The following is a 19,206-nucleotide window of genomic DNA, read 5'->3' as shown; positions in this document are numbered from 1 at the left end:
ATATCCCTTTTTGATCATGAAAAGGAAAAACACCTTGTATTTCAATTTGAATGTTTGTATTTTAAAACAAAAATCAAATAACCACTCGTTTTTTTTGTTTTTCAATACCCGTTTCAGAACGGAAAATCCAATTACCAGATCCGTACACGGACCGCCCCCCCATGGTAAAAAATAAGAACATTCCTGAAGCTATGCAATACAAAAATGCTGCCTACCTTTTAATGCATCAGTGATAATGATCCTCTTATATAAAATATAATAAGATGCAGACAAGGGTCAAGTATTCCCGGATAATAATGACTATTTTTATGTTTGATACTTAAAGTGTTTTTGCTAATAAATCTTCTGTGCTTTTAAGTAACGTTTTGAACAGGATAAGAATTAATTGAAATTTCTGTTTGACGTTACTTTACATTGTGGTATTGGAACTTTTCTATTTAAACTTTAAACATGTCTACAAATGAGGAATTTCGTAATTACAGCACATCTGAGCATATGCACTTGTTTTTTAAGCCTCACTGCACAGCACTCGGGTAGGTCTGAACACCTTTGAGCTACCTGCAGATGCCGATCTACCAAAAGAAACACGATCGAGTCTACACAACAAAAGATTAAAACTCACCATTTTATTATGATAATGTTATTTGATATGTCAAATTACAAGTGTATGATGTAACATAAAAACAGTTACAAACATATGTATGCATATTTACATTACATATTTATGAAAAGTAACAAGCTACATCTGTATAAAGAAAATACAACTATGACATGAGTTATTGGTACTATAAATTTTACATCAGATACTTGGTATTCTTGAAGAAATACCTAGACGTGTAGAAACCAATAAAACCAGAATGAGAGATGTTAAATTGTAAGATGGAAACTAGGATGGACGTGAGGCACTTTTTTGAGGTTGTCAGGATGTGAAAGCCGATGGCACTAAGAAACTTAAGGGGGGGGGGAAGATGCACAGGAAAAGAAATATGCACAAAGAGAGAGAGAGTGAAAGAAAAAAAACAGGCAGTGTTTACAGAATAGTTAAGAGTAGTACCATTTATACTGCAAGTTTCAAAACACAAATGTCTTCCACTATTTAGAACTAATCACATAAATGTTACATCAAGCGCTGAAAGATGAAAAAAAGCTTACATATAGTATCAGTGCACCAAAGCATTGGAGAATTGAAACATAACCACTCAACTGCTGTGAAAAGTAACCTTTTTAAAACAATACACTGAAGAGAAACAGGTTTATATAGCTTTTTTCTTTTTTTAATCTACACAATGTCAAGAATGTACACTTGTATGCATTCCCAAAGATATGCACAATTTCCAAGATTGAAAGAGGATAAAAGACTAGCAGCAAAGTGGTTAAAACTGAAGTCTTATATAATGCAGGTCAAAAAAATATATATATTAAAGCGGACAGACACATGTTGCATATATAATACAGTACATGACAGGAAGTTGCACTGTGCTGGTTAATGCAGAATGAGAAGTGTTATTTCAGCATTCTCTACACTTTGTATAAATGCACGTCCTACATTTTGCTTCTCAGCCAGCAAGTTTTAATCAGGTTCATCAAACCTTGGTTCAGCTTGCAATAAATGCAGGGCCATCCGATTACAATGGGAGAATATGACAACCAACCAAACTTTTGGTTACACACCACCCCCGCACGCACACCGCCAGCTAACCTGGAAACCGACATACATACAGTACGCTGACACACTCGTGGGCACACAAGAACGCACATATATAGAAACACTCGCGCACCCACACACATGCACAAGTGTCCACTTCATCACGCAGAGCAATCAAACGTTTAAAAACTGACTGTCGCTGTTATATGCTGTTGGAGAGTTAGGATTTAACAGTCGTTCATAGCTGATTTTCTCTGTCAACACAATAAAATTAGTGATTGTATCTAGCAGCTTTATATGTATGTACGTATATATATATATTTATATATCAAACTTTAGAAACAAGTGGACTGCCACTACTGTACCGTGTTAGCGCTATCCTTCCTTCTACCGTACAAAACTAGAGAGAAACTCTATTAGAAGCTCAATAGTCATTTCCATCACAAACGCCCTCTACTTTTCAATGTGAAATAATACTAAAAGGTGACCTATGTACAAAATGCTGTCATTTGAAGCTACAGTATATGCTGACAGCAACGATAAATACAGCTCTATCTTTAAAATTTCAAAGACAAAAAAAAAAAAAAAGAAAAAAAAAGCTGGGATTATTATCAGTACTTAAATATAGTGTTACGTATTTACAGGTGTTTGGAGTTTGGTACCAGGGCTTGGTCGTCTACCTATATAGAAGTTAAAGTGTCCTGTCCCGTCACTGACTCAGTCTGCAGAGAGGTCAATGTGTTTCCCACATTACAAAGTTTGCATAGAAAGTAAAGGGAGCATTGGTCAGGGTGGAATTAGGAAAATGAATGTTTCTCCTGTACTCAGACTGAGGTGCCACTACAATATTTTTTAACTTGGAGTGACAGGAGGTGAGAAAAGCTGCATATCTTTTAGTGACAGCATTTGGATAATGTACCAAATCTGCTATTGAAAACTGAGGTGTTTTACAGTTAGCACAAATTCGAAACAAGTCAATGCCGTAGTTAGGGAGCGTTTCAGTTATTGCAGCCAGACGTCCAAATTGAACTGTTATTACTGTCGGGACTCTGTTCTAATTAAGTGTTGTTCAGAATAGTTTGAGTCAGTAATGGTTCACTTGAGAATTTCCTGCTCTTCTGGGAGGGCATTGTGGTTCCAACACAGTAAGACTCAAAAAACAGTCTACCTAGACCCTGTTTCCCAAAGGATGCTAATGGAGTAGTTTGACATTTGGAGAAATGCCCTTATTTGTGTTCATACCAGAAGCTAAATGAGCAAATTGGTCAGACTCTCATGTCTGTTTGCTAAATATGAAGCTGCAGACAGAAGCTGGCTAGCTTAGCTTAGCATAAAGACTGGAAACAGACAGAAACAGCTAGCTTGGCTCTGTAAAAAAATTCCACCTGGCAGCATCTCTAGAGCTTATTTATCACATTATAGCACATATAGCTTGACTGTTTAACAAAGTGTAAAAATGACAAGTTATAGAGGGGGTGATGTGTGGGACTACTTTTTGGCCAGGCACCACGACTTCCTGGAGTCGCTTCCAATTGCCTGGCAATCTCATGGCGACAAAGGGACTCTAGGAACTCACAATAAGTGTCCAAGAAATCGCTCAACACATAACTCCTTGTAATTACACAAACTGTTGGTTTTTTTCACCCTCTCCTAATGAATTCAACAAAGGTGATACAACATGTTAAATAATTAGCTTTAGAGGTACTGGCAGTGGGACCCGGTTATGTTTGGACAGAGCCAAGCTAGCAGTCTTAATATTTAGCATACAGGCGTTGAGAATGGAATCAATCTTCTCCATCTACCTGCAAGAAAGCGAACAAGTGCATTTTGTTTGTATTCACTTTGAAGTCAACAGTCAAGATGCTTTGAGAAACAAGACACTGGAAGTACTGTTATGAGTCAGAGCCTTAATTACATAGTCAGTGCTGACGTTACATGACATGAAACCACTGGTGCATATGAAGACCTATGCACACACGCACACGCACACACACACACACCCACTCACCCACACATAACATCTGTATGTTTTTTTTTTTTTTTTATAGCTAAGATACTCAGCATTTCTAAAACAATGCATTCATTCATTCAGGGCCTGTTAAATGAAGACACATGGAAGGAGTGGACTAATTTCTGAGGAACAATGTAAAACTACATTTACACAGCATATGCAGGAAATGTGAAGAAAACAAAAAGAAACAAAAAGGTTCATGGGACAAACATAGAAATTTGGAGAGGGTGCTGCAACCAAAGCTTGGAGAGCAGTGCTTTAAGGAGGGGTTTCCCCATGCCAAACTAGATGTTAAATTAGTTAAATTTATGTACAGACAAATCCCAAAATCTGAGGGGTTCTCATTTAAAATAATAGCCTAATTTAAGTGCCTCATCATTTCACCAAGGAGCACTGTAACCCCCTTACCTCACCAAAGCAAAACTTGCTGGTTGAGCAACATTTCAACCTTTGATTCAAAACTAATCAGAAAAATGAGCAGGAAAAATAACAATGAAGAAACAAAAACATCAATTTCACTACAGCAGTAAATAACTGGACTAAAACTGAGATTCACTGAAGTAAATGAAATTGTCCTGTATTGGTTTCAATTTAAAAGGTTCAAGAGGTTATAATAATGCTATTTTCTTGAGGTGGTAAAATTGTTTTGGGGGAATTCAACATGGTAAAGCCATTACCATTTTCCCTTCTAATCGTGGAATCGATCCCTTTATTTTGGAATGCAAACAAATGGTCTAAAATCACCTCAAGAAGGCAAGATAATACTTTTAACACGTTTTCAAATCAAATTTAAAAGCTATGTCAAGCTGTACCTCTAAAAACAAGCTGTTACTATTTAATTTGTTTTAAACATTTGATGGAAAGGAAATCAATTGGCCTTACATCCTCCACAGCAACATCTCTCAAATGTTAAGATTACACTAAACATTTACCACAAGAATTTGAGAGGGTTACCTTTACTCAGGGTGAATACCATTTCTAGTGCACTTTTCTCTGTCTAGTAATTACACTGTCAGCAAATGCTTAAGCCATGAAGGAAAGGCCACTGTTACCCAACTGCAAATTCACAAAAAAAAGCAAGAACATATCCCTTTTAGCATACTCAAACAGCAAGAACTTTTTTCTCAACGCAGAATAGTTTTGTTTTCTTTTTTGTCATTAAGCTGTCACTCTCTGTACAAAAGACAATTTTCCTTCATAAAGTTACACATTACTTGTACTAGAGTTCTGATATTTATGGCCTGGCTTTGTCGATGCATGAGTGTGAACGTGAGAGAGGTGTGTGTGTGTGTGTGTGCGTGTTCAGGTGTGTGTAGTAACATCTCCAAGTCTATTAATCATGACGTCTCCTCCTTCTCTTCTCCTCAGATTAAGCTCCTGAACTTAGCTAGATGCTCAGAGCCCCCACAAAGCATATGGTTTGTCCTCCACTGCTGCTTGTCGGCGACAAACACAAACTGAAATCTCCAAAAGCCCTCAGAGCTGGGGATCAACAACATATCACCCCGTCTGAGAGGGGAATGAAAAAAGGATGTCGGCTTTTAATTTTCCGCTTTTATTCACTTCCTTTGTTAGCTAGCTTTGAGGGTGTCCCAGTGTCCGGCGTTGGGTCACCCCGCAGCCTTGTGCTTGCCCCCACAGCAGCGGCAGGCCTCGCCACAGTGATGGCAGGCGCGCAGAGGCAGGTAGCAGCACATGCAGGGCGCAATGAAGGAGAGCGCCACCAGGGCCAGCCAGCGCAGACAGAACTGCTCGTCAGATGTGTCACAAGAGCAGGGGTCTGAGAAGTCACCCTCCGAGTCAGACATGCAGTGATACAGCATGCTCTCGGCACACAGCATGCAGCTGACTTTGTAGATGCACTGCTTAATGGGGTCGGGGGCATCCTGGCACTGCCCCCGCCAGTTGTCTTCGTGGTTGAACATCTCCCGACAGTAGATGCAGCGCGAACGTTCGCCGTCCTCTCGTCGCCGACGGCCCTTCTTGGATTTCAGCAGGGGCGACGGCTGAGTCTTGATGGCTGTGTCCTTGCCCAGACCGAGCCCCATACCTGTTCCAATGCCCATACCAGGGCCAGAGTGGGAGTCCCCACCAGGGCCGTCGGGGAAGAGGTACTCGCACTTCTTACTGTCCAGTTTGTGAAAGGCGGTGGGGAAGTCCAGGTCCTCACGGTCGGCCTCTTGTTTCCACATGACAGGGTGGCGGTAGTCCTCGTAGCCACGGATGAGCACGTCTTTGCGTGGGTTGATGCGAACAATCTCCTCTTCGTCCATACGAAAACTGACACGGCGAGTCGACTTAGAGGAGAAAGAAGAAAAATTAAGAATTAGCCGGATTGCTCAACAACAGAACAATACTTTGTGGTAGTATCTACATGCAAAAAAATTATTTTATTCCAGGAACTGTATCTCACAAGCTATATATGTTGTGTGAAGGAGAGACAGACCTGTGGAGGCAGGTAGCGGCGGTTGCTGGAGGGGAACTCGTCGAAGGGCTGGGCACGTACGTAGCAGCCCCTGAATGGCTCGGTGGAGACAACATTGTTCAGCGGAGAGAAGGGCTCTTTCATTGGGGTACAGATGGAGGGAGGCTCATCACACACCTGGAGATACAGAATCAGGTAAATATGAAACTTAGAAACATAAAAAAAAAAAAAAAAAATCAAGAAATGCTCTGGACACACCAAAGAACATAAAACACCTATTTGGCATAACAGCTGATTAATTCATCACTTAATTGACAAAAATGAAAGATTTAAACCCTGAAGATGCAACAATACTTTGAGGGTTTTTGCTGAACAGTCACATCATCTAGAAAAAATTTAAAGATGCCAGTTTAGTCTCGAGATGGTATCAAATGTTTCAAAGAATTTATATACAAAAACAGATAAACAGCGTAAATACACAGAGTTCCAGCCCACAATACTTGTCATTCTCACATTCTGCATTACTATTTCAATGTCAAAACCACTAATGGTCGATCAATTCAGTTTTCATGACCACAACAGCTTTGACTCAGGGTGTGTAGGCTGTGTGTGTTCCACTTTAACCACCAGGGGGCATCCTGCACCCACGCTTGGCCAAATGAGTGTGCTGTGTGGTGATGACTCAAGGCCCTTCTGTTAAGAACTCTGAGTTCCCATCAGCCTTGCATGTGTTCCCACAAACATTATAACTGATGCAAAATCTACAAACATGGACCTAAAAAAAGGCTCTTGAAAAGGAAAAGAAAAAAAAACGAGAAAAGTGTTGGAGACCATGCAAGGAAAAGTGAATATACGCAAACATTCCTTCCACCTCGCACCAAATAATCTCAATTACAAGAGGAGAGCTCACTGTTGACATCAATCAGGATGAGATGTCTATAAATAACATCTTGTGAATGCCACAGATGGCATTAAATAAAGAGAAAATATTTCTACACATCTACAGAAATGAAACAGAAAATCCAAGAGAAAAGGCCTGATACTTCAGCACTCAGCAACAAAATGGAAAGCAATGGCGATTTCATGATTCATGCATGCAGAGGTGATGAGAGAAGGGGGAGGATAGTCGTTTATTACATTAAGAGCCTTGTGATATTTTGTGCAGTATTTTTTCAGTGCAACCATCTTCACAAGTTCAAGCTAGTGTGCTGAGCATGAAAATTACATGGAAATAATGAGAATTGGTGTTGATTAAATTGAAAGTATAACTAAGCACATCTGAAACCCCAATTCAAAAATGTGTCTTTTTGTACATGCTTCTTAAACAATTAAATATTAGCATTTTTAATATTAATCTAAAAATTGATGTCTCAAAATGATCCAAATAAGCTGGTTATTTCTCTCTTCAAGGCCCACTCAAAAACACACAAACATGGACGAGCACATGCCGAGGTATCTTCACACAAGTTCGATCCAACCATATTCCAGCCTTGTACACACTGGCTAGCTGTCCCTCTTTTCCCACACACATCCCGACCTCATCAAGGCAGGGTTAGTCCTCCTCTCTTCTCCTTCTCCCACCCTCTCTCTTCTCTGCGTGTGGAGGAGGCTGCTGGCTCTGGTTAGTCAGTGCCGTGTGTAAAGTAGCCCACGCCAGTGCTTTAACGCACAGCGGAAATCTGGTTTGCTCCCAGCTGCTGCTACAGTAATTACTGTCCTGTGGTTGCTAAGAGATGCTTCCTCTGACCCCCCCCACCCCAGACTGCTAACACATGGTGCGTGTGTGTGTGTGCGACTTTGCTCCTTCTTTGCCTCCAAGCATACCAAGTGTGTAACACACATCCATGGCGTCTGCAGAGGAATATGAGGAATAGAAGACAGTGGAGGGAGAGGGAAGAGAAAGAACAGAACAGGAAAAAATGAGATTGTGTTGTATTCATGTGTGCGTCTGCGTGTGAGAGAGAAAGGGAGAAACAGAGAGAGCGCGAGAGGCCAAAGAGTCTGCCGAGGGAATGTCATAAACCAGCTCCAGCTGGAGAAATGCAGCACAGAACTTAAAAAGCCAGATGACAGCTGTGTGTGTATGTGAGAGAAAGAGAGAAAGGAGACGAGGGGTGGAGAGGTGGGGGGCGAAATGGGAAACAGACTTGGGCTTCCTTTTAAAGCGCTTGCCTAAGCCCCACCATTCAAAGGCATGCGTGGGGGCCAATCTGGAGCTGATCTGACCCTAGAGATGTGGCGGGGTGAGGGAGGAGGGGAGAGGGGAGGAGGGGAGGGACAGAGGGGGAATGGAGGTGGTGGGAGCCAGGGGCAACCTGGCTCCATACCAACATCAGGGATCCGTGCACTTCCGCCCTCAAAGGCACAGGGGTTCAGGACAGGGAAGGCTGGGGTTGGCCCACATACTAAAAACCTTACTCAAGACACCAGCTCTGCATTAAAGAAAAGACTGGAGAACTAAATATGATGTGCACATTTGGACATTTGAATACCAACATAAAATGGTCTGCATCTGTATAAATGTTCCTCATACTCCAGAAATCATGAGTAGTGCTTATCTCTGGATCTTGCCAACTTAAAAAAAAAAAAAGAAGTACAGCCAAGTCATGCATCGTTTAAAAGCACAGTTTGACATTTAGGGAAATGAGATAACTTGCTTTCTTCCCAAGAGTGAGATGAAGAAGATTAATACTACTTTCATATTGGGATGCCAAAGACTAAGCCACAACTCCTGGGCCTTGAGCTTTCTTTAACATAATGACTACTGGCAACAGAGGAAAAGAGCTAGCTTGCCCTTGTCCAACACTATAGGCCAGAATCATACTACTAGTGTTTCAGGCTGATTTATTTCAATCCTCCTGACAACTGAAGGAGAAATCTGGTCTGAGCTGATGTTTAGATTATCTGTTAATGAGAGAAGTGTACAGATTAAGTCTTAACTTCCTGATCTGTTCACAGAATGCCCCTGATTATATCAAACACGTTTGATGTTCAGGAGTAAAAATCAAGCTGGTTACGATTATCACACTAGCAGTGTACACTGTTGCCAAGGAACGATAAAAATAAAAAGCTCTTGAGGCTAATTTTAGCAACAGATTTTAAAAATGATCTAAAAATCTAATTCAGTCTTATTAAAATCTGGACAGAGCCAGGTTAGCTGGCTTTATGTTTAGCTTAGCTAACTAACTGCTGGATGTTGTGATGAAAGTGTTATCAATCCTCTCAGCAAAGAAAGCCAATAAGCACATTTGCCAAAATACCAAATGTATGGCCATCTTTCGTCCTAGTTTTCAAGATTCTTTATAGAGAAACATCAAGCCACACCAAACCAGTCACAGAGAGTGAGTGAGGTTGCAAGAGTCAACTGGCCAACAAAACCAATGTGTACAAAACTGATAAGAGAAAACTTCCTGCCAGTGCTAAATTAGTTGCGGATGTTTTCCTGTGGCATTCGGAAAACACACACATGCGCACGCGCGCACACACACACACACTTTACTTTGTACTAGCGGAAGGACTGTGGCATACAGCATAATTCCTGGCAGTGGGTCATCACAGCTGAGTAGGGTGTTGCGCAACCACTTTTCTTTATGGGTAAAATATGTTGCATGTGTATATCGTGCATGCGTGTGTGTTTGTGTTGTGAGTGTATTTTTGAGTGAGGAAGAATGTGGTAAGCTTGTGAAGGGCATACATGTGGGTGCTCAGCCTCAGTGGGCAGGATGTGGGTGGAGAAGACCATCTTCAGTGCAATGCATGTACAGTGACACACACACACACACACACACACACACACACACACACACACACACACACACACACACACACACACACACACACACACACACACACACACACACACTCACTCACTCACTCACTCACTCACTCACTCACTCACTCACTCACTCACTCACTCACTCACTCACTCACTCACTCACTCACTCACTCACTCACTCACTCACTCACTCACTCACTCACTCACTCACTCACTCACTCACATGCATGAACAAATCTCGTCACACACACAACAATGCAAAGCTAGCAGGAATTCCAGTACATTTTAATACCAAAAGATTTTAGAGATGTCTGAGTCTAATCAAGGACCTGAACAAGGCTTGATGATGACCTCCCACACTGATGCGACTCTGGTATGTCAGGTCACAACTATTACAGGTAGATATGCTGCTTCCAAAGACCCAACCAATAGCAAACACCAAAGGCCTGATCTGAACAATTTGTTTTTTTGTAAGCACTATTCGTCTGTACACACCGTGGTGTGGCTTCATGATGAACCATCGAGCAGCTCAGCTAATGTTACACCTTGTTGTGTGGTGGTATTTGCTGGTTGTCGAGCTGCAGCACTTGCCTCTGGTTCAATTCTCTTTCTCTGTAGCCCAGGTCTCCGACCGCAACATTCGGATGCCAAATCACCATGGTGACACCCTCGGTGGCTCACTGAACCTTGTGAACACCCCCTTCTACGCCTCTCTGACTGCACCCCCCCACCCCCCTGCTGCCTAGCAACAGTGGTGCCATTGGATTTCCTGTATGTTCGGGCTGATTCCTTAAAGAGGAACTTCGCCACAGGAACAGCCTTCTTCGGCTGCTCTTCTAGTCCAGATCATCCAGGGTGTCAGAAACCAGGCAGGTCAGACATAATGACAAGCCTCTGGGAAGTGCAATGAACTTGGAGCTAGAAACTATTGTCACATGGGGTGCTTTATGATGTCAAAAATAAGCTCATATGGACAGCGTGTTGTACTGGTGGGGCATTTTCGATTAACAGAGTCAGCAAAAACTAGAAACACCAGTTGAAGCAGCACACGTGTTTCATCAAGGTAGCCTTTAATGCAAGTCTGTTAGGTTGGATTTGCTTTATATATTTCATGTCACTAAGTGTGCATTGCAGCCCCTCCTTTCACTGAGGTGCCTTTTCACCTACTTTGCCATCATAAGTAGAACAGGTGACTGGCTTTCCTGTAAAAGTCCTCATATCTAAAACAAATTAACATGGGTGTGTTGGTTTGAACTATATAACTGCTGCCTTTCTCTCTTAAAGAGAACACAACATTCTTAACAGCACATTGACAGTCAAAACCCTGCCAAATGCCCGGCTCCTAACCCTATTAGCAGGGAGGTGTCAGCTTGTCCAGAATTTATTCTGCAGCATAAGACAACAACCCCAAACATGTAGCTAAAGGAATAAAGATCTATCTTCAGAGGTAAGAGAAACAAGGAGTCCTACAAGAGATGGAAAGTTGTCAAACAGAAGAAACTGAGACAGCCTACATGTACAGTTATTTAGAACAACTTGCTAAGTACCTTCAAAAATGCACACAATTATACCTAGGAGAATCTGTGCTGTTTTGAAAGAGAAAGATGGTCACAAGGCCTCTCTCATGAAGTATGTTTCCTCAGGTTAGAGAACATCAAAATCACAATGTACACGAATCCACCCGTTACCAATCAGCTCCTGAGGCGGTATTATATCAACATCAATCCTAAGAAGACTGACAGCTACTAGGTTAGGTTCATATAGATAGCTATGCTTGCTCTATCACATTTGCTGGCCAGCACCCAGCTTCACCTCAGGGTCTGGCTGGCACTGGTTAAACACCTGTAAATCTCTAAGAACAACCGTTAGAAAACAAAGGCAGTTGTCAGCACCTGGCAGAGACGCATCAAGCCTCAAGCACATGGTTTAAGTTCTAGCTATGACGTGCCTGCTCTTTAAAAGTGAGGAAGAAAACAGAGGAAACCTCACTCCACGAAGTCAGCAAGACAAACATGTCCCGCCGGTATACACACACACATTTTGTTCATACTACATTTGCTATCCAGAAATGCTCTGCTCTCACTCACCGGTAGTCCATCGTCAGGAGCATCCCCTTCTCCAAAAGGCCGACAACCTGAAAGAGAGGGGGGACATAAATGAGAAAAGATTTTAGGACTGTCTTTATTGTTTATGCACCCAGACCAAGACAGGCATACTTGGTTTTATACATTATGAAACCGGTATAATAGCACATACACATTGCAGTATCTTAGGGTCTTGGACAAATAAATTTGATTGCCCAAAGATTGGAAAGACTTGTTTACTTAACTTAACCACTAGAGGGCAAAAAACGCATAGAACCCCAGTAACCAGTACATTAGTCAACTTCCTTGCACAAATGCATGTAACCAACAAAAAAAATTCTGATTTTAAACCTCAGCTTCTATTTTTCAAAACTACTTCACTATCAACGGATGCCATCTCCACTGCTAAGCATGTCTGAGATTTACAAGGCTGATTCTTGTCAGGCCAGAATAGGTCAAGACTTCTGCTTCCCTCTGCCGGTCGCCTAATGGGGAAATGAAAGCTGCTTTGTGTTAGTGGGGCACACAGAAGTTAATGAAATATGCATGCCTAGAATAATGTAACCCCGACCTCGGCTAACATGCCATGTGCCATTTCTGCATCCAAAACACCTAGCGTACTGATGCTGTAGCCAGAGCTTATGTTTCAGGTATCAGGCTGACCATGGTAAGGCTTTTTCTTACTACACAGACTAAAGTGAGCTCTGTTGATGTCATTACCTGAAGACAGACACTAATTTTACTAATATTTTTATATGAAATGAAGTTTTCATAAAGCAAGGTGAAAATGTTCATATTCACAACACTAACGTTTATGAGATGGTTACCTCAATGAAAAACCTACCCAGAAGTAGTACTAATGTATCAGATTTAGTTTTTATATGTAATGTATGTACTGTTACTTTATAGTGTTCAAATATGTCAGCAATTTGAATTCAGTCAATATCTGGTTAGAATGAATTTGTTGGTTAAAAAAAAAGACCTCTCTGCAGGGTGAGATTGTACCGCACAATAACTATTGATATTTATATCTGATTTTCAAAAGACTGAGTAAAAACTAGTGCAGATGTCAGAACTCTGTGGTCTCAGTGTAGTCTTTGAAACAAATTTTACCAAGCCGGATGGTAATGACAGTCAAACTATTCTGAAACAGTAAGCAATACCAATGTAACTTGTGACATAGTAATTCTTTTTGTTTTCTTGTATTGTTGGTCTCACTATTTATGTAATTTTGTTACATGTGGTTGGAGATGTAATGAAGTCCAAGAACAAAAGCAAATAAAATCATCAAAATTTAAGATAATAAACCACCAGTTAGCTATCAGCTTTTTTCCTCTAGAAACAGCAGACATATACTAGCATGTGCTTCAAGTTTAACAGCAATGCTGGCTGCTACTAAGTGACAGTTTAGGTGAATGGTTTGAGAATAAATTGGATTTCGACATGTTTAATTACATAAAGGATACTGGCTCAGGGCAGAATGATACATGTTATACTATAGCACGTCTAATTACATTTGCACACAAGGTCAAACTTTAAATAAAATACTACTTACTAAACTAAACCTAAACTAATACTGTAGTTTTAGCCAGCTTCAGGTAACACACAACACTACAGCATCTCTGACGAAAGTAGCAGCGGCCATTATATTCAAAACAATGTTAAAGAAAATTGATGGAAGAAAAAATTCTTGAGGCAATGCTGCAGAAAACAGGGATAGAACTATTTCCACTGGGATGAGGGGGAAACTGTTTGTACCTGGGGCATCAAGAGGTTCTTTTTATACTTTGGTTCTTCTAATTAGGATCACTGAGGCTTCATTTGAAGCACTGAGGCGTCAGTCTTCCTCTCTGCATTCAGAGAGAGAATACAGCGATACATGGTAACGCTGTCTCTGTCAGAGAGGACAGAAGAATTCACTGGGCTTGTGTTAGACACAGTCTGTCCATCAGTCTGTCTGTCTGTCTCTGAATCACACGGAGAAAGGTGTTTGTGTATATGTGTGTGTATGCATTTCTCCACAACTGAGAGAAAGAGGCCTCCTGCAGCACGACTCTGGCAGTGCTGGGCCACGAAGCTGCCTGAGCCATGTGCCCGGCGTTGCCATGGCAACAGAGGACTGCAAGACTGATACACACACGTGCGCACACATACACACAGGCAAAACATATTCTCTCTTGCTGCCTCTTCTCTCCCCACACACATTCACGCACCAGTCCAGCAGCAGAACGATGCAACAGGAATACAAAAGAACTCGCCTGCCTGTGCCGAGGAGAGGCATTAATTCAATTCAATTCAGTTCAATTTTATTTATATAGCGCCAAATCATAGCACAAGTCATCTCAGGGCACTTTATATAGTAAGGTCAAGACCGTACAATATTATAGAGAGAAACCCAACAATTCCCCCCTTGAGCAAGCACTTGGTGACAGTGGGGAGGAAAAAGTGCCTTTTAACAGGAAGAAACCTCAGACGCTACCAGACTCAGGGTGGGCGACTGTCTGCCTCGACTGGTCAGGGTGAGATGAGAGAAGAGATGAGTATTACACAACACTGGCAGAACACAGAAGATACCAGAAGAAAGAAGACAACAGAGGGAGGAGAAGACATGAGTGGAAAGAGACAGAGAGAGAGAGAAGATAGAGAAAGAGAGAGAGAGAAGGGCTGGCTCTAGGGAGTTGAAATCCACTATCACCTGCTGTAACTGACATTCACACAAAGAGTAGAATTCTTTACCTGGAGACCAAAACCGTACAGTCTGAGGTGAAGGTGTATAATCACAATGCCGTGCTACTAGAGATGTTCAAACTTCTTTCCAAAACACCCTGTTATGTGAGCTAGCACTACCTATTAGCTTTCTTTTCAATTATACTGACAATGTTTTTCTTGATGGGTCTGTAAAATGTCAAAAAATTGTGAAAGGTGGCATATCCATGGTGGAAAATCCCCACAACAGGAAACTGTCGATTCATGTATTAATATATTAAAAAGACATAGGCAAACACGTTGATTGAAATTACCTTCAATATAACATTGTTATAAATTAGTGTTAAGTTTATAGTTTTCATTTGTCTTTGTTCTCTTGCTTCTTCAACATTCAGAGGAAAAGCATTTTGCAAATCCTGCCCTGCAATTTCCCATGATTACCTTTTACCCAGACACTATGTGGACTTCTGCCCAGGAAGTTCAAATCTCAGATAAATGGTTGTGGGCAAGAAGCGACTGATGCCCAGCAGTGATAAGCTTTTATGATATGTTCTGCTGTACCTCCTCTATGCTCCCCAGGGTTCCCAGGTCTAGAGAGTTAAGGAGATTATAGCTCCCCAGCCAGCCAGCCTCTTGTGTAACACGGGGCTGGGTGGCAGATTGCTGAGTTGGCGATTCTCCTACTAATTGGATGACTTTGCAACCTCTGGCACTGTACAGAAAAATAATGCTTATCAGGACCCAAAGCTGCCAACTCAAGTAAGAGACTCAACTTCACACCAGACTAATATCTAGCTTAGCTCTTAAAAAAAATTAGAAATGCCACACCGTACACAGCCACACCAAAGCCAGCCTTTTTTTTAGACTAGTCTAGCCAGTCCTCAAACCTACCTACCAAGACTGTGGAAAGTACAAAAAGTACAAAACCTGGTGGTCAAGTTTCTTCGGACTAAAGCTCAGCCCCTATCTCAGGTTGCCATCCATTCTATGTGTTTCTCCTCATGCTCCTACCAACGTCTCATGTCCTATATCACCCGTTGTCTGGGCACAGCGTTGCACTGCCAGTCTCTACAGGAAGTGGCAAGCTTATCTGGGCAGCTGGGACTGATAAGATAACACAGGAGGGGTCATGCTTGGGTGAGTGAGCAGGTAGCAGTGGTAGGGGAGTCATCAACGCTAATCAACGCTACACATCTCTCCTAGAACAGATGCCAGGTCAGCCATTACGAGCCAAAGATAAACAAGCAGGAAGAAAGGCTGTAGAAGCCCACCAGTAGAAAGCATTCATACACACACCCATATTATTTTACCTGTGTTGAATGGCTGCCAATACACATACTATAGTGCAAACTGTTGGAGGCAGTTCCAAACAAACCTGATGTTTTGCTGATTAGTTTGAGAGGGTAGAAGGCGGTGAGGGTAGTCAACAAAAATACTCAGGGTTGCACTGATTTTTCGGATAAGGAAACAATAGTCAGTGCTGGCTGATTGATTTGTAAGTTAACGCATGTTCTGCTTCGTTGCTACTGTTATCTGGTTTGACCTGCTTTAAACACCCAAAACACACACAGGCAGACACCATGGCAACACACCCACCTTGGTGGATGTCCTCAATGGCCCGGCGTATGCCCCGGTCAAAGGCGCGGGCGTCAGCAGGACTCTGGAAGGTCAGTCCAAACTTCTTGTCATTGATCCTCCAGTGGTGGAAGATGGGGTTGACTTTGTTGTAGACTAGGTCTTTCTGCAGAACACATTCCAGTACCACCTAAAAACATACACGCACACACACACGCACACACACATACAGTCTGAGTAAAACGAAGCATATTTGCACTCCATATCAGTATACAAACTGGATGCAGACTTTAAACGGTGTGGTTTAAATGGGTTTGAGGATGAAACTCGCTGGGGAACACACATATAAATCCTTCATCTAACTCTCTAAGCCGTTTTAATGCGTCACATTCAATCAATCCAACACAAGGCAAAAAAAAGGAGAGTATGAGAGAAGATTTCTGCATCTCGAACTACACATACGGTAACTCCAGAGTTTCTAAAATAGAAACTGAAAAAAAATGTCACCCTAAACCCAATAATTTCACGTACTTTTAGGGATAATTTGTAAAACACATTCTAAATGGTGGGGTTTTCATTACAGATGATGTTAAACTTGAAGAGCAGCGGTGGCAGGAGGGTGTGGGTGTGTGGAGGTGTTTTGGAGCCAGGAAGCCCAAGTGTATGGCAGAGAGAGCCTGTGTTTCCAAAGCCTATTATTAATCAGGGCTACTGGGCCGCCTCCCGGCCTTCCTCTAGGCAGATTAAATGAAATGAGAGACAGCCATTACAGTCTTTGAGGTTTTTATTGACGTGCACGAGAGGTGGCTTAATGGGGTGTGAATGCGTGAGCGTGTGCATGGTGGTCTGCGTGAGAGAACGCGCGAGCACAGGAGCTGGTGTGATGAAAAGCTCAATGACCCAAGTGCTACACCGTGCATCTTCGCGGTGCAAATGCCTTGTCGGAAGATAACAGTCACACAAACAATTCTCGATGGCTGAAAGCAGATGGCACAGTTCCCCCTGGATCTGGACAACAGTCAACATGCTCACTTTAGGAGGCTGATATGTGGCAGCTGTACAAGAGGTTGATGATATGTGATACGCGTGTGTCGGAGGGGGAGTACACAGGTCTACATTTCATTCTGTCTGTGTGAGTTGCTTCGTACGTTCAATGCAAGTGTGCCGTAACGTAGCCCACAGTATCTGTCCTCATGTCACTGTTGCATACATGCCTCCAACAAGAAAAGGAAGGGCAAGGGTTAAGCCTGTGTGTTTACCCAGAGCCAGTGGATGAAGGGAGGGAAGAAGAGAGGGATGGATGTGAGAGGATGGGGTGGCAAGGAAGGGAGGAGGAGAAGGAGGAGGAGGGGTCCACTGTGCCTCTGGGGGTGACTGTGGAGGCGAGACTGAATGGAGCCGGAGCAGGTAAGGTGAGCACGCAGCAAGGCCAACAGAGGAGGAAGTATCACCGTTGCATGGAAGGATGATACTTAACACCGCATTCCACAATGTGCTCAGAGAAAAGAGAGGAGGAGGAGGAGGAGCCACTCTGACAGAAAGAGAGACAGAAAAGGAGCATAGGCAGGAGATAAAGGAGGAGAGGGACAAAGACAGATGGAGGTGAGACATGCAAAGAGCAGTGAAGACATAGTATGAGAGGAAGAATGGAGGAACACGCGCAAGAAACCAGGTGAAAGACATCAGGCCACATAGCATACAACAATGCTTTGGCTTTAAAAATTGTAATGACAACCTGAGTCATTTCAGGATTTTTCAACAAAAATGCGTGAAATAAAAGAATATGTTATCCTCTTAATTGCCTTGGAATGCATGTTTGTTTTGAGGATATAAGAGAAGCCACTGCATGAAAAAATGCAACACGAAGAAGGGTAAGCATTGATACATAAATACTGAGATTTGAAGATTTAGTAGGATGTATTGAAATTGATAAACAGCTTTTCCACCTCATCCAAAAAACAAAAGTAGTTAAGCATATTTGCTAGCCAAAACAAAGCCAAAACAATCAAATGATAACGCCAACAGTAGAGGCAAATTGTATCAAACAGGCCCTAGCCCGAAGGCAGAGCTATTTCTAGTGAGCCTGGACTACACCACTTTCACAGCTGTATCAATCAGAGGGAGTGGCAGACTACGAACAACAGGAAGAGAGGTGGAGTGGCAGGGAGCTTAGCTGGAGATTTGTCATAATCCGAGAGACAGTATGGTAAGTAATCAGCAACCAATTAGATCTGTAGTTTTAAGAGAGTCAGAGAATGAGAGGGAGAGAGAGAGTGTGAGAGGAGGGAGGGGGAAAGAAGGAAAGTGATTGGTAGCTATATGGAGAGCCAGCTGAGTCATCACCAGTACACTCTGTGCCGCATCACTGCGCTTATAGACAGATCCCCTCCACCTCTCTTCTTCCGTCTCCCATCTTTCTGGCTCCACCTCCATTTCCTGCGCTTTGACTACACATTACTCTCCCCTCATTCCTCTCATATCTCATGCATCCCAATCAACTAATTTGGAACAGCCAAAACTGTGCCTTTTTTGATTTCAAAATAACTGCATCTCTGATCTCTTTTCCTCTGTATAGCGCAGGTTCCTGTCAAGAATGTAAGATGTCACAGTTTTGTTTTGTTTTTTTCAATTATGTCTGTATCCAGATGAATAAAAGCACTGGACTTGTATCCTTTGACAAGACAAATATATGTATACATTTATATAACAAAACGTGGTAGACCATTTATCTTTTCTGCATTTTAGACATACCAAAATAAATCAAACACTCAACGAGCTCTTCCCGAGGCCTCTTTCCATTCATACAGTATAATTACAGTCTTTCATTTACTTCTGAAATCAAAACACTGATGTTGTTGTTAAGAAAAATACAGTGGTAACAAGTGCTGACATTGCCATGGGTCTTTCCTGACTATGGCTAAAATATTCTTATGCGGTTTTGTTTGTTGCTGTTGTTTTCTTGGACTCATCACTCTGTTTCTTCTT

The 19,206-nt window shown here is 42.1% G+C and overlaps 1 protein-coding gene across 1 annotated transcript in view; it reads right to left on the bottom strand.

The window, feature by feature from the left end:
• Positions 1-606: 606 nt before the first annotated feature.
• The window catches only part of spred1 (sprouty related EVH1 domain containing 1), a 34,324-nt gene continuing 15,724 nt past the window's right edge, over positions 607-19,206 (bottom strand). The window contains exons 3-6 of the mRNA XM_023277348.3: positions 16,243-16,411; positions 11,944-11,990; positions 6,103-6,258; positions 607-5,953 (exon numbers count right to left, since the gene is read on the bottom strand). Of these exons, the coding sequence (XP_023133116.1) occupies positions 5,267-5,953; positions 6,103-6,258; positions 11,944-11,990; positions 16,243-16,411 (1,059 nt within the window). The 3' untranslated portion in view covers positions 607-5,266. The remainder of the gene's footprint in view (positions 5,954-6,102; positions 6,259-11,943; positions 11,991-16,242; positions 16,412-19,206) is intronic.

This window comes from Amphiprion ocellaris, chromosome 20 (genome assembly GCF_022539595.1).
Source record: "Amphiprion ocellaris isolate individual 3 ecotype Okinawa chromosome 20, ASM2253959v1, whole genome shotgun sequence".
NCBI classification, from domain to species: Eukaryota; Metazoa; Chordata; class Actinopteri; family Pomacentridae; genus Amphiprion; species Amphiprion ocellaris.
This window is presented reverse-complemented; position numbering and strand designations above follow the sequence as displayed.